Source organism: Gymnoscopelus braueri (assembly GCF_963280865.1).
Source record: "Gymnoscopelus braueri genome assembly, chromosome: 3".
NCBI classification, from domain to species: domain Eukaryota; kingdom Metazoa; phylum Chordata; class Actinopteri; order Myctophiformes; family Myctophidae; genus Gymnoscopelus; species Gymnoscopelus braueri.
In genome coordinates this window covers 16,866,072-16,890,061 of record NC_137612.1, presented here as the reverse complement: position 1 = coordinate 16,890,061, position 23,990 = coordinate 16,866,072, and the positions used below count along the sequence as shown (strand labels likewise).

Here is a 23,990-nt window from a genome sequence, read left to right as displayed (position 1 = left end):
GTGTTTCAGATCCCCTCTCTCCCTGAAGCCAGGAGAAATGCTATTTGGATTTATTTGATATTCTGACATCCAGCTAGTTTGAGAAAGGAGTGACATGCAAAAGGACATTTCGTAAGGTGTATTGGCTGAAATATCAGGCGACGGGAGAAGGTACAGAGTAATTTATTCTTCTTCAAACCACTGCTGACAAAAGTGACATATCATCAACGGATAAGTGTGCATAATGTCGGCCGGCATGGCCGTTCCACGAAGCAAATGGGGCTGTTGTACATTTTACCTTTTGTAAAAACACTGAGGATGTTACTGTCTCGGGAGAAATGAGAGAGAGGAGAGAGGAGAAATAAGAGACAGGAAGACATGGAGAAATGGGAGACGGAAAATGTGAGACCAACACATGTCATGAATCATGATGGTTCCTATTCCGATTTGTGTGGCGATTTTTGGGGGGAGCCAGAATGTGAAGGGTTCAAACCTCTCTGTGTTTCTCTGCCTGTTTGTCTACAGTGAGGTTTGAGGACTGCCAGCACAACAGGGAGGTGGGCTTCGTGACCAGTGACCCTAACTTCAGCGTGCGGCAAGATGGCTCTGTGTACGCCGAGCAGGAAGTGGCTAATCTTTCGGAACCGGTCCAGTTCATGGTGACGGCTCAGGGGCTCCATGACCCACATATCTGGGAGACCACTGTTAAGCTTGCACTGGCTGGACACCCTCCTTCCATACCTCTGACTCAGGTACAGACAGAGAACACACACACACACACACACACACACACACACACACACACACACACACACACACACACACACACACACACACACACACACACACACACACACACATACACACAGTCACACACACACACACACACACACACACACACACACACACACACACACACACACACACACACACACACACACACACACACACGCACACACACACACACACACACACACAGTCACACACACACACACACACACACACACACACACACACACACACACACACACACACGCGCACACACACACACACACACACACACACACACACACACACACACACACACACACACACACACACACACACACACACACACACACACACACACACTTATAATACTGTACACATACTAGCTTTTTGGAGGAAGTGTTACTATAGAAGCTGATGTTTCTATTTTTCTCTGTGTATATTCTCGTGTCTCTTGTTTAACCTGTTTATCAGTTTAAAGATTTAGATGTATTATCATTACACAAAGAGTCATGCTTCTATGAACAGTATTACAACTGTGACATAGGTCTATTAGCAATCAAGCCACTATTATTTTTTACCAGAGAACTAACTAACAGTAACTACAAAACGCACATGTATTTTTGTGTTATGTTTATGCTGATGATGTTGATGAATTGAATACATAGGAGTAGACCACATTGGAAACAGGTCCCTGGGACTTTTTTGTGTGATCCTTTTAGCCTAAATGTCTGACTGTACCTCATGCTGTTTACATTTCTGACTAATAAAGCATTCAATCAATCAATCAATCAAACTTGGCTCGCCTCACGCAGCGGGACAGGCCTATCATCATTTTTAGTGGCATGGCTTCCATAGCAATGTCTGTGCGTCCGTCTAACATATCTCAAAAATCACTTCTTGATTGCCATGGGATTTGCTGTGCTCCTTAATGGTTAAGGATGAACCGTACTAATTTAGGTCACTCCATGGCTTTTCCTCTAGCGCCACCCTTAGGCCATAAATTACAGTGTCGAAATGACAGAACACCCTGCCCTGTGCTGATCACAGTGCACTGCTCTTAACTCATTCACTGCCAGGCTTATTTCAAGCTTGTTGATCCATTATGCCAAAGTCATTATGGATCAAACGGAGAAAAAAAATTCTCCGTTTACATTTTAACATTGAAGTGGATGGAGAATTAACTTTTTGAAAATCGTTTTCTCCTAGTTCCTTTGAGATTTTCAAGAAAAAAAAATAACCAAAAAAAAAAAAAAAAAAATAAAAATGTTATTTTGAAAAAAAAAAAAAAGTTTAGGTGACGTCAAAAGACGTCATTGGCACTAATGGCGCACTGAAAACGGCCGTCAAAAGACGTCATTGGCACTATATGAGTTAAATGTAACGAAAAAGCCATCATTTGATTGGTCATGATTAAATCCACCTGCAACACACCCACCGATATCCAACCCACCTCCCCATTTTCCTGTAGGTGATCCTTCTCCTGTCCGCAAAATACCAAAAGTCCCCCATGACGCCCCAGCCGCCACCCTGTTGACTGTGCTTCCCACCAATAGGGCCCTTAGTCTTGTTCTAGAACTAGTTGGGAGCCATTATGGGCTATGGTTATGGAAACTCATGTTTCTAATCATGAAAAAACAGGATTTGTGTAGCTGAGCTGGGATTAAAATTCTGCCCACTCCTTGCAGTGCAATAATGGAGACCGTGAAATAATTGACATTGATTGAGCTAATGTTCCTCTCCGGCGGAGGCTGTGAGAACCAGGTGATGTGTTGGCAGCGTGTAATTATGTTCCTCACATCGTAGGAGCTAGAGAAACATTCAATAATTGAACAAGAAGTAATTGTGTTGTGCAGCAATCACATGGAAATTCAAAAAACGGTTACACATTTTCTTTTCTATTTAATAGTCTTCACATTCAGATGCTAATACTGCACTGTAGCTCTTTTGCCATGGAACTTTTGTCCATACTGTATGTGATTTCTTATTGGAGAAATTGCTGTTATGCCCTGTAGAACAGTTGTAAGTAATAGGAATTGCCACATTTACAGTAGCCACAGAAAATGAAATTAAGGAAATGTATGCTACAGAGGTCAACATAAGAAGAGGTGTGCGGAAAAAGTAGAAGTTGGCGGTCCTTGAAAAAATGTTTTCCCCCCAGAAGCACAGATTGGAGTTAAAAATGTTCGCGTTAAAACATATATATATATATATATATTCAAAGATTTGCACACATTTTCCACGATTTTTCAAATAATAACAGATCTACAAGCTCATAGCGTGGCACTCTGTGCCGTGCTATGAGCTTGTAGATCTGCTATTTTTGAATAGCCAAAGAAATCTTAAAATGTCACAGATGCGTTCCCGGTCTTAAAGGATTAAAAATGCACAGAAGTGCTGCAGTGTGTCTCCGTACGTGGTGCGCCTTGGGTTGGCTCCCACAGTGTCAGTTTACTCGCTGCCAGTTCTGGGTGCCTGACACAGTGCCCTGCTGCCAGCCTCATCCTTCTCTCTCTGACATAGTCTAATAGCTGCGGGAAGGCCTCCGTAGAGGTTTCTGAAGTGGTCCACCCATGTGACATCAAGTGCCATTAGTAGCACTCTCGTGTAGAGGCCATTCAGGGCCTTTTTCCTGCTGCACCGTGAGTGTCCATGTCTTCCAAGGCTCCGTATAAACAGCCCTGACTACACTGTAGCCTCTTGAGGTCATCTCCCACCATGTCAGATTTTCACACTCTCCTCATACCGTGCAAGGCATTCCAGGCAACAGTCTATCACCAGTGAATATATGCATGAATACTGTACATAATTTATGAATGGATATATGCACAGACTATCAACAGTGTCGGCCGGCCATCAACAGGGGGTATCTGCAGGCCCAGTGCTATGTTGGTGGTCCCTCCCACCCTTGCAATCTGGCCGTCCCAAGAGACAGTATTATTATTATTAATCTTGTTATATATATATATATTTGGTTAGTTTGATTTGTAGCAGTAGTAAAGAAGGCAATATAAATCAATTGTGTTTACTAAATTAAAAGAAGAAATGTTTAGATGTACATTATGTAAATTTAATTATGATTGACAATCAGACTTGTGCGTTGATGTGTGTGAGGGAACAGGGACGTTACATTAGCCAGTGAAATTAGCTAAGTTAAACACACAGAAGAAGATGCATAGTGAACATAAATTATCCAAAGTATGCAATGGAACAAACAATGAGACAAAGTAATGTCAACGAGGCAGCATAAATTCACTGCCATTGATGTGCTTCAGATGGCTAAGCCAATTGATAGTGCAATTATTGTAAACTGATCGATTTGAAAAAGGTCCATTGATCCAGCTGGTATTCGTGAAGGACCTTATAATTTAGGAAAACTAGTTCCAGTGGAAAACATCGCCTCTCTGGGTGACTTAGGATTTGTTTCATATTTAGGGGACCAAGCACTTCATTGCGAAGGTACCATTTTGTTTCTGTTGGTTTTCTTCTTCTTTTTCTTCTTCTTCTTCCGCCGTTTTTTGCAGTTCTGATTTAACCATGCAGTAGTTTTTTACGAAACTTGGCAATATGGTAGAGGGCTATGCCAAACGGCCAAGAAACAAAACACACACCCATTGGCCAAAGGGTGGCGCTATAGCACTCAAATGAAAAATGCAAACTCTGAACAGGCACAGCTCATGAACCGTTTCACCTACAGCCATGAAACTTTGGATCTAAAAAACATACTTTGCAGTATGATATAGGGTCATTCCATATAGCACTAAAGCCAATCTTACTCCAATTAGCCAAAAGGGGGAGCTATAGCAATCATTTCAAAATGCAAACTTTGAACAGGCATAAGTCAAAGTCATGCCTCGTTTGGCCTACAGTCTGTCACTTTGACCATTACGCTCCGCCCTTCAATTTTCCACCATTTTGAGTAGTTTGAAAAACACATGTTAAAAAAACACAATAAATCAGTTATTTTTTAGCAATTTGCGTGAAACGTTTTACACATAATCTATAGACCATCAACTAAAATCCCAGTCGTCTGGCTATTCGCCCTTGTTCTACAGACAATCTGTATAGAAGTTCTCATGCACTTGTTTTATGCAGGCCCTCCTGCATAAAACAAAAATACAGTCTATCAACAATGAAACGGTTACAGACGATATTCTTAACAGGCATCTGTCTTGGTTCTGTAGCATACATCCCAGTAGTCTATGTGCAAATGTGCCAGAGTCAAGCAGGATTCAGAACAGAACAGAAGAGGATTTTTGTCTTCCCAACTGCGTCAAGTTAGTTTAAATGAAAATTGACTTCCAGTAGGTGTGGACTGTGTTGACTAATCACATTCAAATAGTATTAATCAAATCTTATTTTGAAGTTTCTAGAATAAATCAGATTTCTATTTAATCTGTCTCGACGCTAGAGGGGAAATTGGGCGGTCATGCGGCATGGCCAATTTGGCATAACCCTCTTCTATTCTGCAAAGTTTCATAAAAAGCCACGGGTGGTTAAGCCTGAACTGCTGAAGGAAACCAAGGAGCATAATTCCTGCCTGTGTTGCTCAGCAGAACATCTGACAGGCTGTCCTGCAGTCTGACGTACTTATATCTGTGATCCAACTGCATCAGGACTTATTAAACCAAATCCTCTCCTTCAGATGGGTTTCCCTTCATGTCAGATGTGATCACAGCTTCAACAGATCATACTGTTGGTTTTACATGCCTGGTCATTCTGCTTCCCAGGCTGAAAACAGGTGCTCCTAGCAATTTGTACAGAGTGTATTTTTCAGAGCAGGTATTCATTCCTTCACTCGCTTGAGGGAACAGAGGAGAGGAGGAACCAGTTAATTATTCCATGTGGTACAGACATGGCCCCTCCCACTCTGTGACCTACTACTGTACAAAGACAAACAACACTGCAGACAGGGACAGGCTCATGGGACGAGGTCATGTGGTTCGCTGTCCCTGGTACTGCTTCTCCCAACACACACGCACACGTGTGTGCACGCGCACACACACACACACACACACACACACACACACACACACACACACACACACACACACACACACACACACACACACACACACACCGCCCCCTTACCTCCGCTGCCTCTGTCATTACAGCTACAGTAGCCTATGTCTCTGCCTTCCTTTGTCTGGACCACATGATATCCTGGTAGCTTTGTCAGCAAAACATTATCACATATGTCACGTATTACATATTATCACACGTGTAATTGTTGCCTTGATTATAAAAGTCATGTCAGATTGTTCTTGGGTTCACACGCGCTGTATTTTTGGCTGGAACGCAACAGCAGGGCCAGCACTAAAATACGAACATCTGTGAATGACTGACTGATGAAGTTATGGTCACCATTGGGGTTGGAGTTTCTTCATTGGTTTCTCCAAGTGACTTCATGCAAACATTTTTCTATTAAGGTCATCTAGGGGCTTCGGTTATGCCCACAGAAGTCTTCAATTACATCCTCAGCGTTCTCAGAAGTCATTTCAAATTAAAAGCTCTCTAGTGTTTCATACACTGTCCAGACATGACCTAGTCTTGCTAAACGTTTGGCCCAGTGATAGGAGTTAGCAGTTGTCATCCGAGCCCCAAGTCTGCTCTCAAGTGAATTGCGTTTTTTTTAGAAGAGAGGTTGTCATAATTGTGTTACCAAACCACAACGCAACACTCTGTAATCAGCATGACAACAGTTGAATAAGTTATAAACGATGAGCTCTTTGCCCCATAGTGATTAAAAGATAGACAGCTCAATTACAGTACCAGCTCGTTCATCTCTTTGTCTTGTACACAGTGAGATGAGGAATTACTCTGTAATATTGCACTAATTGCAGTCTTGGTTTCTCTATCTGCTCAGCTGAGCTGCTCTCAGCCCTCTATGTACCCTGCTATTAATCCATTAAGACCGGGAATGCATGTTCAACGCATAGCAATTTTAAGATTTATTTGGCTATTAAAAAAATAGCAGCTATACAAGCTCATAGAGTGCCGTGCTATGAGTGCTATGAGCTTGTAAATCTGCATTTTTTCCTTTTCTTCGTGGACAATTTGTGCAAATCTTTGAATATATATATGTGTTTTAATTTAAAACACATATATATAAAGCGCACTCTGCGCCACGCTATGAGCTTGCATATCTGACATTTTTTAATAGCCAAATAAATCTTAAAATGACACAGATGCGTTCTCGGTCTTAATGGGTTAATGTCCCCATGTTCTTGGTCTGTGTGTATGGCATCCTTGTCAGTTTCCTGTAATGATGAGCATAGTTTTTTCGATGCTCTCATGGTAATCAACATTTTGCATGCATTTTGAATAGTAATAATTGTGTCCACTTTAGTCGTTGTTGTTGTTTTTTGCCACAGTACATTTGCACATAATGTGGAATTTGTTCCCTGCATTTACCCATCCTAACTATAGCTGTGTTTTCACTGTTACAGCAGTATATTGCTGGGTAAAAAGGTTACATAAATTGCCGGCATAGGGGAGAGTTGTTCCAATATGCCCTCCTTAATGGTTAAGTCATGTGACCGTTCCCACTTTAGATGAATGTAACGGGTACAGTACAATGATTGCACAAAGGGTGTCTATAAGCACACAAGAGTTGGCAATTGGGGATGCTAAAATATGTATTTGGGATGAACAGAAACAATAAATATCCATCTGCAGGCTGGCAGACCGGCTAATGTACTGTAACTCTCTACTCTGGTTGCAGATCTCTCTCTCTCTATCTTGCTCTCACTCCACTCCCTATGCACACAAAGACACAAAGACTGTACTGAAAGAAGCTATGCTACGGATGTACGGAACGTAGTTGGACACGCCATCTCTGTGCAAATAAATATATTTTTCACCTTTTACATCAACACTGCTCTTAGGAAGCATTTTGTTGGATGACATCTCTTGGTGCTGTCATCCACTCCCATGGCTTTTCCTACCACTGCTATGCCGATGACACCCAGATGATCCTCTCATTCCCCCCCTCTGACACACAAGTGGAGGCACGCATTGCTGCTTGTCTGGCTGACATCTCGGAGTGGATGTCGACGCACCACCTGAAGCTCAACCTGGACAAGACCGAGCTGATGTTCCTCCCGGTGAAGGGCTGTCCGCACCGAGACATGGCCATCACCATTGATAATGCTGTGGTGACGTCAACTCGGACTGCGAAGAATCTGGGTGTGACCCTGGACGATCAACTGTCGTTCTCGGCAAACATCGCATCAGTGACACGGTCCTGCAGATTCCTCCTCTTCAACATCAGGAGGATTCGCCCCTTCCTCATGGAGAAGGCAGCCCAGGTGCTCATCCAGGCTCTTGTCATCTCCCGCCTGGACTACTGCAACTCACTCCTTGCTGGTGCTCCGGCATCTGCCATCAGACCTCTGGAGCTTGTTCAGAAAGCTGCGGCTCGTCTGGTGTTCAACCGCCCCAAGTTCTCCCACACAACTATCCTTCTCCGTTCTCTACACTGGCTCCCCGTAGCGGCTCGCATCCAGTTTAAAACCCTGGTGCTAGCCTATAGGGCAGTGAAAGGAACAGCTCCTTCTTACCTCCGGGCTATGGTCGATGCTTACACCCCTGCCCGACCACTTTGGTCGGCCACCTCGGGGCGACTGATTGCCTCGTCGCTCAAGGGTCCTTCTGGCCGATCTACACGGTCACGACCTTTTTCTGTTCTGGCCCCACATTGGTGGAATGAACTCCCCACTGATGTCAGGACAGCAAAGTCACTGCCCATCTTTCGCCGCAGGCTGAAAACCCACCTCTTCAAGAAACACTACCCTTCCTCTTCGCCTTGCCTACTTGTTGTTAACTAGTTGTACGAACTCTTGTTTTATTGTTTTATTGGATCTTGTTTATTCGTTACACTTATTTGTTTTAGCTCTTGCTCATTTGATTTTCCTACTTTGTCTCATCTGTTTATGAAAGTAGGTAGCTGATATATTGCACTTTTACTTTAGCACTAGGTACTCTTGGTTGCTTGTTTTAGAAGAGAATGCGCTTAATGCTTAGAAGTGACAGTTTCGTTCCCCACCTATGTTGAATGCACTCATTGTCTCCGCCAGGCCGAAAGGCATGGCAAGAGAGTATGTTTTACCCCCTGTCCGTCCGTCCGTCCGTCCGTCCGTGTGTGTGTCCGTCCGTCATTCTGTCATTTTGTGGACAGCTAATCTCTGGCACCGTTGGCTTGATCGCAGCGAAACTGTGCACACACACTCCCTGGATGCCAGAGCAGAACCTCTGCTCCAAATTTTTCACATGGGTCTTTTATAGCGCCACCAGGAGGCCGATTTGTGCAAAACACATTTTTGAACAATACTCCTACATATTTTGGCCCAAAATCCCCCAAATCGGTACACAGTATCTCTATAGTCATTAAAAGAAACGTCTCATTTCAGATTTTTCATATTCCATCCTGATTGGCAAAAATTGTCTTTCAAAGTTTGCAGGAGTACTCCGTTTCGAACAAAATGCCTCAAATCATGAACACAGCATGCAATTTCCGTGACATTTTGCACAAACATTCCCATTAGGCCGAGGAAGAAATGCCATTTGAAAATGTTCAAATCAGCCTCATGGTGGCGCTGTAACAGGCCGATTCGTGTTTTTACCTATAACTGCACCGATCAGTGTAAAACTTTGTATGCACACTCTCTAGAGGCCAAGGAAAAACCTTTGCCCTGCATTTTTCACATTTGCCTTTATAGCGCCACCAGGAGGCAGAGTTATGTAAAACACATTTTTTGATATTAAGCCTTCAGATTTGATCCAAATTTCACACAAATCGGTACACATGATCTTTATAGTCATGTGATCAAGACGGATCTGTTTGATTTTTCATATTCCATCCTGATTGGCTAACATTGACATGTAATGTTTGCAGGAGTGGCCCATTTTGAACGCAGCGTCCGATTGCGGTGAAACTTCGAATGCACATTTGCACTACGTTGAGGAACAAATGCCACCCTTTTAACAATGGCCTGTTATAGCGCCACCAGCAGGTCAAATTTAACAAAACAAATTTTTAGAACAACATTTCTCAAATCATGCATGCAGTGTCCGATTGCTGTGCAGTGTGCACGGCCTAGGAATAAATGGCACCCTTTTCACATTGGCCTATTATAGCGCCACCAGGAGGCCATAATAACCTACCTGACCTGGCGGAGACTTGTGCTCCGAGGAGCACTTTTTCTAGTTGTAAGTCGCTTTGGATAAAAGCGCCTGTAAATGACTGTAATGTAATGTAATGTTCATTGAAACATTTCACCACAGTTGTAGTCAGCGCTGCTGTCACACATACACACACTCTCTCACTATAACCCAGGCTCTCTCACCCAGTAATCCGACATGCTCGCTCATTATATCCAATATGTCTTGACCTTACTCTCGATCCTACTGTACCTCAACTGGCACACACACACTTAACTCTCTTTCTCCACCAGTTCGCATGCAAGAGCGTTTTCCAGCGAATCTCCTACATCAACATTGTTTTACTGAAACATTTTGTTGAAAGAACAAAAGTTTGTTCATAGAGCTAATGTCCCGTCATTACGCACTGTCATTATGGTACCAGTAAAGTGATGCTTTACAGGCAGGGGACAGGATAACAATCCACTGATTCCAGGCATTCTGACAAGGTACTGTAGGGTGAAATGTACTGGCATTTGGAATCCGTGCCTGTTCCCATGGGATGCTAAAATTAAATATACCAGCAAACTGCAGGCATTTCAAATGAGTGGAAACAGGGTTTATTAGGAGCAGTGGCTGCCATTAATAAGGCACCCAGGGGGAGTTAAGGGTTAAGTGTCTTGCTGAGGAACATTTAGGCAAATAGTCTGGGCGATACCTCTCTACCCACTCTGCTGACTGTGCTCCCAGATCCACAAGATCCCTGTGATGTTGATATTTTAGTGTGCAATCTTCAGGTGTCTGGTACCACAGCTGCTGAATTGAACAGCATCTTACACACCCCTTACCCCTTACATTATCAGGCAAAGGGCAACTAAAGCCCTTATTACAATGTTTATTTACTCTGACTATCGCACGGTAACTGCAGACCGAGCCCCACTTCCCATGCTGATTTCATGACATGCTGGCTTGCCTTCCCCAGCCAGCTTAGAGGCAAGCCCATCAGTTATGCACCAGTGGAACTGAAGCCTGCCGGTTGCTGGAACAGGTGTTAGTGCTTATTTGGTTTGAATTTATTTCCCATACTCTCCCCCCAGACGGCCTCTCCTGTTTGGGGCAGATTAGAACAAAGACCAGTGGCATGGTGGAACGTATGGGCGGACCTGCTGTTCACTGAAGGGCAAGATTGATTAGGTTGAAAGGTGATGGTCTGACCACACACTGTGGTTATAGCATTATTAAGTTAGAGATTCGCAAGAGAAAGCTACAGGCCTCAAAGGGAGGAGAGTGGCAATGAGATTTTAAATACTTTTATTTTTGTTAAGTTAAATTCAATTGTTCTTTCTCTAGTCCTTAGATTCCGTGGGAGTTCTCATAGGAGAGCACCAAAGATAGCGCTCTGCAGCACTAAAGACACGAAAACAATATGTCAAAAGAACTGAATCAAAGGCTTTCACATCTACAATGAACAGGAAAGCGTGCAAATGAGCACATGCTGTTATTGTGTTATTCTGCCTGTTTGTCAGACTGATAACCCCCAGACATCAGTTCCATCCCTGTGGTACTGTACGCCTTAGCAATGCAAAGCTTGGCTGGGAGCAGAGAGGCGCCAGCTGGCTTTGCCTGCTAGTTTTTTTGGGTATCAGGAGCCCGAACACATGAGGGATTTATTTTACACTAACTGACTCCTGATTGTGCGCACATGTATACGTGTTGTGCATGTGTGTGCATTCACACACACACACGCACGCACGCACGCACGCACGCACGCACGCACGCACGCACGCACGCACACATTGCACCACACAGTCGTAAAGAATCACTGTTAATTCAACTTTAAATGTACCTGTATTTAACAGCCAACTGTTGAATGAACACAGTATTTTACTGTGCACACATGACTACACACTCCAATCAAAAGCCCCCACAGTACATTAAGCACCTAGCTTCCTGGTGGCTTTTCTAGCATTTCTTCTCTACACTCCTCTGTAGCAGTCACAGTGGCGTTGTCTGACACGATGCCAGCCCGTAGAGCCCGTCATCTGCCACACTGTTAGAGAGTGACAGTCACACGCAGCCATGGTGACCATAATCATCCACGCGCAGACTCACATTAAAGGATCTCTCTCTCTCTCACTCTCTCTCTCTCTCTCTCTCTCTCTCTCTCTCTCTCTCTCTCTCTCTCTCTCTCTCTCTCTCTCTCATTTCTGGGTTTGGCAACATGTTCTAAAGAATTTTGGTGTGCAGCCCATCAATCTGAGGCTTCAACCTCATTATCACTGGCCAAGATGTCCAGCCTTCATCAGCATTGGCCTGAGTGGCCAATAGTGGCTCATTGAGTTGCGGAGCGCCATGACTCAATGTGTTGCTCTGACGATAGCCGGGAGCTCAGATAAGGGTTTTATCACAGCAGGAACACATTGGAATGAGGAAGGATTAAGGTTGCCGAGCTATGCAAGGTGATGGGGATTCGTTCAGTATGTATTCTATATTCATACCGATGTGCCAAACCATAGAGAATCTTTATGTCATAGGCATCCACGTCACACAAGCACTTCATCATCCCTCAGCTCAACGCCAAGTGATTTTTTCACCCTCATTTTACACACTCACAGTTAAACTAACTAACTCCAGATTTCCACTGCGTACCCCTCCCTCCATGCTCATTCCATCTACCACCTATAAAGGGACTGGCACACAACCATCACCTCTGTACCAGTTGCTACCTTTGAGGGCCCTATTTTGCGCCCAAGTCGCGCTACCCACTATTTGGGGATTTAGCATGGTGTAAGGGGCGTTCCTGTGGCCAAATTGCTATCTTCCGACAACAGCCTTATCCCTAAAACACCTGCGCTACCATTACATTATGCATAGGTGTGGTAATAAAAACAATCAGCGTGCCAGATGCCATTGCCTTTAAAGGGCCATTTCACCCCTGGAAGAAGTTTTCGGTCTTTTAATGAAGTTTAGGAGTCAAGAAACAAGATCCTGGGTTTTTTTTGTGAATAATCTGTGTTTTTAGATATCTAGTAATCTTCGCAAACGTCGTGACGTTATTTGCGTCATGAGAGATTGGTCTCATTCCTTTCCGCACTACATGTCTCGGCGTGTCTCAGTCAGACCATCTCAAAAGACAGCCCCAATGGGGTGTCCGTAACACTTTGTTCAACCTTCTTTCCCCACTCGGCCACTCCCATTAGCTGCGGCCAGCGGCCCTTGCAGAGTGAGGCATTACTTTACCTGAGTTATCTTCTGATAGTTGTACTTGAATGTTGACATGAAATAATAATCCTGTGTAGTGTTTCATAAGCGCAAGCTTGAAAAAAAAAATACAGCGTGGAGTAGCAGCGCTGGTAAACAAACACCGTCACGAAAGGCTAGGATCATAATACCAAGGATGTGACAGTGATGTCAATACTATGCGACACGGAAGTGAAACTGCATGAAGATACTAAGGATGTCCCAGTGATATGACATCACTAACGAATCCTTGGACATATATGTAACTAGATGAACGTTTGCGAGGACAGCCAGTGTTGCCAGATATTGTGAGAGAAATAAGCAGCCAGGTCTATGAAAACAAGCCCAAAAGAAAAATAACTATGCCAAGAGCACTTTACCTAGACATGGGATATTATATATTTGAAAATTGCTGATCTACAAGCTCACAATGCTTCGCAACCCATTGTGAGCTTGTAGATCTGCTATTTACAAAAAAATCTTGAGGGGGAAAAAGTCCAAAATGTGGATTTTTTTCTTTTTTTTGCAAAATATTTTTATTTGCTTTTCAAAATGTGGAATATTTTTGACACATATTTGTTAGGGGCTCCCTGCCACAAATTATAATTTCAGATGGGGGTCTGTGGAAAAATACATGAACATGTTTGAGAACCACTGGTTTAAACAGCAATCAAAACATTTGGAAACAAGCCCAAATATCAACTACATTTTAGAAAGAAGCCGCTTATAATAAGCAGACATGGCGACACTGGCATGCTGTTTGGATGTTATTGTTGGAGATCACACCCACATGGAACCTCCCCTGCCACAAGGCACCAAAGCATTATGGTCATTGTAGTAATGCAGCAGTCCAGTCAAACCCTAGTCAAACACACAGATTTCATTATTTTTCTGGCCATAGGGTGCAAATTTTAAATTGTGCTAGTGTTATCTACTACAAATACTATTACCATTGAGTGATTGCAGTTTCTTCCAGGGGTGAAATGCTCCTTTAAGAGCAGGCTGTGCAAGCCGTCATGGTCAGTGCTATCTTACGCTCTCTCCCTCTCTGCCCATGGAAGAGCGAAGAGGCAGTCCGACGTTGCCTTGGAATAAATTTATATTTGATACACAGAATTATCACTTACACATTGGTTATAGAAAACTTTTAAATGACAGCAATCGCTTGTGTTCTGGATTAATTAAACTGATTGGTCTGGTGTGGTTATAACACAGATCAAACTAGAAAAAGTGCTCCTCGGAGCACAGGTCTCCGCCAGGTCAGGTAGATTATTGTGGCCTCCTGTTGGCGCTATAATAGGCCAATGTGAAAAGGGTGCCATTTCTTCTTAGGCCTTGCACGACAATCGGACACTGCATTCATGATTTCAGGCATTTTGTTCCAAAAATGTGATTTGCTAAATTAGACCTGCTGGTGGCGCTATAACAGGCCAATGTGAAAAGGGTGGCATTTCTTCCTCGGCCTAGTGGGAATGTGTGTGTAAAATTTTACGGAAATGGCACACTGCGTTCATGATTTGAGGAATTTTGTTCAAAAGGGATCCATCCTGCAAACTTTGGAAGCCAATGTTAGCCAAGTAGGATGGAATATGAAATATCGGACACATCCATCGTGATCACATGACTATAGAGATACTGTGTACCGATTTGCCTGATTTTTGGACAGAATCTGAAGGAGTAAGAGCAAAAAATGTGTTTTTACAAAACTCAGCCTCCTGGTGGCGCTCTAAAAGGCATATGTGAAAAATGCAGGGCAAAGGTTTTTCCTTGGCCTCTAGGGAGTGTGCGTGCAAAGTTTGACGCAGATCGGTGCAGTTATAGCTATGTATAATATAATATGGAAAATCCGACAGATCCGTGTTGATCACATGACTATAGAGATACTGTGTATCGATTTGCGTGTTTTTTGGACAAAATCTGTAGGAGTAATAGCAAAAAAAATGTTTTGCAAAAGTCGGCCTCATGGTGGCGCTATGACAGGCTGATCTGAAAAATGTGGGGCAGAGGTTCTGCTGTGGCATCCAGGGAGTGTGTGTGCGCAGTTTCACAGCGACCGGGCCAACGGTGGCGGAGATTAGCTGCTCGCAGACAGAAGGACGGACACACACACGGACGGACGGACGGACGGAGGGTAAAACATACTCTCTCGCAATGCCTTTCGGCCTGGCGGAGACAACAACATTTTATTTGTCTTTGATAAGCTTAACTGGCAACTGCTAATAAAAACACAACTTATTGACACAAGGAATTAACAGTCACACTTTTGTGCATTACAGTAAAATTGTAATGACAATCACATTCACGATCACTTAATTCAGACGTGCCGCTGTTTAGCTCTGCAGCCGCACTAAGGCGCTTATGTAATGTCGGACAATACCCAAAGTTTGCTTCATAAGCTCTAGCCTTTGATTGCCTTTCAATAAACCCATATTTGATAGACATAAGTATCACCCACATGTTACTGATTATAGAGAATGTTATATTATTATAATCCGTTCTTTATTTCCTCCGCAATGGATTAATAAAACTGAAGTGTGTGGGTTTGGAGCGAATGGCTTTGTGCAGCACAAATCATTGTCTTTGAATAGACTAACATCTTACTGTATATAAACACAATTGACATAAGGAATTGACACTCTCACTTGTGCTGGTTATAGGAATTTTTTAATCACAGAGATTCGTTGAGAATTACTGTGGGAGTGAGGGAGACCTCTTAATGTTGTGCGCCCGGCCCGACTCCAGACATTTCCATTGCAGGCGCGCTCTACCAAACAGATTTGGAATAGCGTGTGGTTTTAGAATCTGCTATACGCTTTCCCATTTGTGTGGGCAAGATAACAATTTTAGGGTTAGTGCAACAACACGCCAATGGCCACACCTCCAGGCGCAAATAAAGGAGTAGGCATAATGTATAGCGGATAGCGCAGCTGTAAGATACCGTTTGGGGACAGCGCCAGCTGCTTTGTGCGTAATTAACGGGTAGCGGGTAGTGCCAAGGGATAGCACAGGGCGGAAGATAGGGCCAGTGTTGCAGATGAATGGAGCTGAAGTGGGAGTTTATCTTATCTGTGAAACAAGTCTGCTCTCATTGCTCCCCCTCACTGACCTCTGTCCATTCACCCATGCCTCTCGCCCTCCTCCTCCTCCCCTCTGTCCATTCACCCATCCCTCTCGCCTTCTACTACTGCAGAACTGCACTTCCCGTACTCAAATCCTCTAAGCTGTGCAGAATTGAAATAAAGGATGAAAAATATTCAGTTTGTTTTCTCAGGTTCAGCTTACAATCTGTCTCTCTCCCAGGCAACACGTGTGTAGAATGATAGGCCAACCCGCCTGCCTGTGTTTGGCCTGGCGTGTGTGTGTGTGTGTGTGTGTGTGTGTGTGTGTGTGTGAGTGAGTGAGTGAGTGAGTGAGTGAGTGAGTGAGTGAGTGAGTGAGTGAGTGAGTGAGTGAGTGAGTGAGTGAGTGAGTGAGTGAGTGAGTGAGCGAGCGAGTGAGCGAGCTCGTGTGCGTGAGTCCATGCAGGTACAAAAGCCTACATCTACGCGTTTGCATGCACGGCTGGAAATGTCGATTAAATTTTGTGTGTACTGTACATGTATACTTGTGTGCACACCTGGCAAAAGCAGGCAAAAAAAATCTGCGTGGCTTTAGATGACAACAGCATATCACCCATTTCTCCATGTGTGTGTGGAGCAGAGGCAACGGTAGGATTAGATGGATTACAGCAACACAGTCATGTTACATAATTGACACCACCGTAGAGGTTACAGAAATATTCACACACTCTTTACACAGCTTTTTAAACGCTTAAATCACCAGATAAGCTGATTAAGAACACACTCTTATTATTTACTTATTTACAACATTGTGAGATGGGTGAGATGCAGAATAAGTTGCATTTTCTTTCATTCTTTTTCTATTTGTTTAAAACATCATCATTAAGAAGATCACAATAGAACACAAACAACATATAAAACAAATATACTGTATTGTTGCTGTCGGACAGAAACCTTGTATCTCCATGTATTTATTTATTTGCGAGAGCATTTACAAAGCATCAGACTTTGTAAACCTCTGACGTACTGTATTCTGTTAGCCTTCCAAATGTGGGGCTCTATGTCACACAATTGATAATGATACATACATGTAATGTCTACCTGTATCTTATGCATTGCCTGGACTCCCTGGAGGGGTCCATCCTTATTGTTTGCTACAGTACCATAGTATCAGTTTCATTTTCATGGAGACATTTACCGGTATGCATTGTGGAGGTCCTTGGCATGAGGATTTTTTACCAACTTCACCAACTTCATCCATGCTACAGTTGTCAGTTGAGGTAAACCCATTATATTCCTAGGCTGATCTGACATACAATATCAGCTTGATAAAATGACAGAATTGTGTTGTTGACATTAAGACATTTAGAGAAATAATGACATAATAATGGGAAGCCATCGTCATTATTCATTTTTTGCCATACCTACCCACAACAACTCCATCTATATTTCTGAGGAAGTTGATTGTCCTGGCCATTTTTTCTATTGAGAAATTTCCCAGTGGCATTGACACCAGACAGATAATGGAGCCCTAAAATGTACGATGCCACAAGCGCTGACATTTCCTGTCTGGACCAGGGGCGGAGCTATGCGGGGGCTTTGGTGTCTATAGCCACCAATGTTTTCTCCAAATCCACCGATCAAAAAGATTTGATTTAATTATATATGTATGTTTTACTAATATGAATGACAGGGGTCACAGGGCGGTTTTATTTGAGAAATTAACGGTAATTTCGATGTCCTGCTCGGCTGCTCCCATTCCTGTCTCTCTCTCATTACTGTGTGAGTTCCATGTGAGAGTCTTGGTAATCTGGTGCCGTCAGCTCATTGGCTCATTTACTCATGACACGACCAATGAGAAATCGCTTTCAGTGTTGCTAAGATATGACAGCCCTTCCTGTCTATGGGATATTAGGCTGAGTCCCTCCATTCAAAACACAACACAAACAAGCATGGAAACAAGTGTCATGTCTAAAGGAAAAACAAAAGAGACGTCAGAAGAATCTATATTAATAGAACTGAGTGGGGAAAAAACAAGGGTGGCTAGAAAGAAAGTGTGACAGTTTTTACAGTCGAATCCATGATGTAATGGTAAACAACATAAATCACAAGAAAAGCAGAAGCAAGGGGGCACTGACACAGTTCCTTGTTTGCCAAGCGACCGCTAACATGGTATGTGAAATAAACATGTTGATTTTGTTTTTAAAACCCTCTTTTACTTAGGGCCATGCAAATATGACTAGTTAAACTGCTGGGTAACCAGAAGAGTGGGCACATGAGAAGGTAACAGGATAGGTGAGCAGTAGGAACATCTGGGCACCTTTTGAACAAAATGTTAAAAAAAATGTAATATTGGTCTAAAGTAAGGTATACATGATTAAAACATGCTTGATCATTCAACAATTAAGGTCTAATATTTCTACAATTGCTACAAATTGCTACAAAACCTGTATATCCAGTCATTTTGGGACATAAACAAGAAGTTGAAGGATAACATTAAGTCTGATAATGATGAACCACATCATGTATATAAACAATATATAAATTTATATTTAACAAAAATCGCACGCGCCGGCCCCTCCTAGGCCACCGACCTAGTTGAAAGCTAGCTCCGCCTCTGGTCTGGACCTCTCCATGCATGTATGCATGCTAGTAATGAACATGACAGAATGGACATAAGTCTTTTGAAGCTGTAAGTACAGCGAAAATGTGGAAACAAGGACAGAAATAATTGCAACCCACCAGAGGGATACAATAAATCTTCACTTTTAGTACCTTCTTTCGAACCACTCCTTTCTGCAACCAGCCGAGGGAAGCTTTCCCTGATAAACAAAGATCAGCGAATGAGAATTCTGCAGTAAACCCTTGCTGTGTTGACTAACCTGTTAGGTCATCGACTGATGCTCTCCTCTGCACCCTTTGTTATTGAACTGGTATTTCATCAATCTCCATTTGATTTGATGCTAGGCCTCTGCCAGCGTTAAGTGCCACATATACTGTAGGGCCAAACGCTGCTCCTATAGCTTGAACAGGGGAGATGGGTTGTTATTGTTTTTTTGTCAGCCTGTGGCTGACTGTGATTTGGGATGATACAGAAAAAAGAACCACACCTTTGTGGACTATAAAACACAGCCTGTAGCTTGGGAGACGTTCAGGCGTCTTGCCGAGTGCCTCGTGACATTATTCAAAACTTTCTGAATTATTCATTAATATTATATATGTGTGTGTGTGTGTGTGTGTGTGTGTGTGTGTGTGTGTGTGTGTGTGTGTGTGTGTGTGTGTGTGTGTGTGTGTATATATATATATATATATATATATATATATATATATATATATATATATATATATATGGCTGTCTTGTTTCATTACATAAGTGACAGGCTCTACGATACAGTATGTGTCTTTATTTACTGTATTTCTCCATCTTTCATCCTGTCACCAGAACATAGCCGTCTGAAAATTAGAACCCGCCCAGCTTGTTGCTTATTCATTGCCGAAATCAGCAGGAGTTGATATGCTCTGGTTTCCTTTTCAGGTCACTATTGAAGAGTTGCTGTCAAGGGCCTGGGACTCTCAACCCAGAGTTATCAAGTTTCAACGAAAGCATCAGAGAAGCTCCTCCGCCAATGGGTTGAGGCGACAGAAGAGAGACTGGGTCATCCCACCAATCAATGTGCCAGAAAACTCCAGAGGGCCCTTCCCCCAGATGCTTGTCAGGGTGAGTGACAGTTTGCGTGATTACAGTAAATAGAAGTGCTCCTGTGCTGATTCACAGTCACAATGCATGGAAAGTATTTTTTCTGATTCATAACTTTTCTTTGCCTAGATCCCTCTAATTCGGTCCTTTTTTTAGCTTAGAGATTGAAAAACAGTGAGAGGCAGGAACGGTAGACAGCCCACATATTGTTTCTGCGCATCCACTGGCAGGCAAGTGAGAGCAGTGGAGAATACAATATCTCTGACAATCACCGCAAGGGCCAGAGACTTACCAGGCAAAAAGAGCTACTCTCGTCTCAATTGAACTCCTGATGCCTGGTGATTTGCCTGTGGGAGCCACACAGACAGAAGGAATGCTTGTATAAAGCACAAAAATACACGAAATGCTGAATGCTTGCCCTTGAACATCCTTGTAGTTTTTCACTACTGAATACAGTATTATAGCATGTTAAAACACGGTCAAATTGGAACTCCCCAATGGAACGCTTTGAAATTCTTGGTATAATGACAATAATGCTAGGTTTTCAATCGATTTCAATCAGTCAAATTAATGTATATGGTGCCAAATCACAACAAGACCATACTCTTACAGATATCCAACAATTCCCCAATCAGCAAGCGCTTGGCAATAGCAACCAGGTAAAACTCCCACAAACGAGAAGAAACCTCGAGCAGAACCTGGCTCTAAGTGGGCGGCCATCCGCCTCGACCAGTTGAGACAGAGCGAGAGACGAAGAGAGGGAAAGACACAAAGATGCACCACAACAACAACAATAATAATTATAACAATACCAACAACTAGTCCGCAGCCATGATCCATGGAAACCCTCAATCCGCAGCCGGTGGGGCTGCAATCACGATCCATGGAAGCCTTCCATGAAAGTTTTGGTTAAAGAATGTTGGTGAATCTTTTTGCTAATCGCTGATAACAATGTATTAAAAGCAATAGGCCTACACTTGAGGTCATGATATATTCCATTATACTATGGCTACAGGTGAGGTGTGGTACCCATAGCCATGATATAATCACTTTATAGCACAATGTGTTGTGTATTAATGCTTAAGTAAGTATGCTTTGCCTGTCAATGCTTTTAGGGATATGTGAAATGATTCAGAAGGATTAAGCCAAGAAGCCCTTTGGGCAACTTGATGTTGTGACACAATAACGACTGAAAACACCTCAGTTTGTCTTGCCATGATGCAAACTATTATTTGTTTAATCTTAGGCCTTAGCGTTGCCTCAACCATGTCAGTCAAATGCTAATGAAGTACACACAGATGTGAAACTGATCAATCTGCTTACATTTCATCGGCTGCACTGCCACTTATCTTATCCTAGACCGAACAAATAAGTGAAAATGAACATGAATGCGGTACTGACAGCCTAACAAACTGTATTAAGTCACAAAGTCACATGTTTTACACTGACAGAGAAAAAGAGTAAAGTTCTCCATGGGGGTGATTCACTGTCAGCTCAGTGATTCAAAAGCGGCTGCTCTATACTCTGTTCACTCTCTCTGTCTCTTATCAGTCACCCACACAGACACCCAGCTTTCTGTTGGTCCCCACTCCCCACACACATACTGTACACACACACACACACACACACACACACACACACACACACACACACACACACACACACACACACACACACACACACACACACACACACACACACACACACACACACACACACACACACACACACACACACGCCAAGTCCCTTACGCCGATTTGTACAGCACGGCTTACACTCCCGGATTACCGAAATCGCCTTTCACCAAGAGGGCACATTTTCCACCAAAGCGAAGAAACACTCGTCCCCACAATAACACACACAGCAGGGCCACAGCATGTCAGGGGAGGCACTGCCCTGCTGGAGAAACGGACCCTCTTGTATCCACTTTTGACATATTGTGTGTGAGATTGTGTTGGATTGCTGTTTGTGTGTTGTGTGTGTGTGTGTGTGTGTGTGTGTGTGTGTGTGTGTGTGTGTGTGTGTGTGTGTGTGTGTGTGTGTGTGTGTGTGTGTGTGTGTGTGTGTGTGTGTATGAGTGCAATTCTAAGTAATGTATACACATCAGTGGTGTGTTCTACCAGTATACTCTATATACGCAGTGTACTCTATCTATTATAGTATCATTTAAAAAAAAATAGTATACCCTGTGTAACCACAATAATTCATTCTGTGACCATACGCGTATACTGTATGTGTGCGTGTACGTGCCGTGCGCGAGGGAATAATGGTGTAATAATAATTATGGTATACTGTCTTAAAAAACCTAGACTACAGCACTGACACATAATGTACTGTATATGAGTGTGTAGGTTTGTGTGAATGTGTCTATATATGCGGTGTGTTACCGCCCTTAGCCACAGTTGGACGCTTTGCACCATGGGGGATGTGACTCATGCTGTCCGCTGCTCTGGGAGATGTTCTATCCACAATTCTCTTTGCAACACAACTCTCCATTCTGACAGGAGCGGCTGGGATTTAGGGCTTTATCTTTGCCTGTCTCAGAAGTGGCTGGGAACAGCCTTTAAAGCTCACACACTCGATTTCAGCGTGCGCTAACTCCCCCCATGCCAAAAGAAACTCATTGTTCTACTCTCTCTCTCTCTCTCTCTCTCTCTCTCTCTCTCTCTCTCTCTCTCTGTCTCTCCCTCTCTCTCCCTCTGTGTTTCTTTGTCATGTCTCTGTGGCTGGTCCTTCAAGGAGCCAGGTTAAAAAAACACAAAAAAGCGATTACCCTTTGGTGTATAATTACCCATTTGCATCCATCAAACGAGGTGTGTGGAAGTCTGCCGTGGTTGTTTTTCACTTGGGTTCAGCGAGGACAAAGAGGGAACACTGTTCCATCAGCCCTGTCACCATGGCACTGCGCACCGTAGGAGGCTAATAGAGCTCTGCTGTTGTGGGATGTTTGATTAACCCCGCTTACAATAAGACAGGAAAAAAACACACACACAGGTTACTCATTTGTTGAGATTTATTAAAAGCGATACAAATAAATCATAATAACCTGATTAAATAAAAGAAGACACTAAAGCATATACCTATTGTAACAGGAAAGGCTTTTTTGGGGGGAAAATAAACAAATACAAGAAATGTGGGATCTATTATTGTCCTGTTATGTCATCATCATCATCGTCTTTTAGCTGTAATTGCCTTTCTTATATTTATCACATTTTCCCTGTGTCAGGTTTTTGCTGTAGTGCAGTGATCGTGTGACCATGCTTAAAGTTAACCCTACTTGGTATGAACACGGCGTCCGATTTCACACACCCTCTGTGGCAGAGCCCCATCATTCTGCTGGCAGCCATTTGCATTGCCATGTGCACTTGTGCAGTCCAGTCGTGAGGAATCGCGAGTGGCGTGACTTTGATGGCACTGATTTACCATTGTGCTCAAATGGAATATGCTGCAGAGCTTTTGCTGTCAAATAAATTATGTCACTCAACGGACGTAAGAGCGGTGGAAATAGAGAGGTTGAAAAACAGCTTGAGTTAAATACTGAGATAGATGAGGAGAGCGACTCCTGTCTCTCACTCTCTCTCTCTCTCTCTCTCTCTCTCTCTCTCTCTCTCTCTCTCTCTCTCTCTCTCTCTCTCTCTCTCTCTCTCTCTCTCTCAGAGAGAGAGAGAGAGAGAGAGGGGGAGAAAGGGGGGGGAGCGAGGGAGCGGGAGAGGGCTTGGTGGTGTGTGTATGTGTGTGGGGGGTGGGATTGGAAATGAAAAAAAGGAAAGGAAAAATAGAAGCCATTTAGAGAGTGCTGTAAATCTGCAGGGGTAAAGAGGCCAACATTAGTTTCAGGCCATTTGTGGCATTCTCATCTCAACTGTCTCCTGCAGCACCTAAGACTGAAGCCAATGAGCCACAGCTGATGGAATGCAGTCAGAGCATGCGAGATAGAAGATCTTCTCCTCTCCTCACAGCCATGCATGGCACAACGGTGGCCGCCTCCATGACCCATGGTCAGTGTGAAGAAAAGAACAGAATAATTAGGAAAAGTGGAAAGAAAACAGAAGACAGGGTTTCAAAAGAGAAGGATGGATATTTGCTAACCGTCCTTGGGCCAAGCC

The 23,990-nt window shown here is 43.3% G+C and overlaps 1 protein-coding gene across 1 annotated transcript in view; it reads left to right on the top strand.

The window, feature by feature from the left end:
* Positions 1–509: 509 nt before the first annotated feature.
* cdh4 (cadherin 4, type 1, R-cadherin (retinal)) overlaps positions 510–23,990 on the top strand; it is a 107,868-nt gene continuing 84,387 nt past the window's right edge. The window contains exons 1-2 of the mRNA XM_080422260.1: positions 510–731; positions 19,723–19,905. Of these exons, the coding sequence (XP_080278386.1) occupies positions 636–731; positions 19,723–19,905 (279 nt within the window). The 5' untranslated portion in view covers positions 510–635. The remainder of the gene's footprint in view (positions 732–19,722; positions 19,906–23,990) is intronic.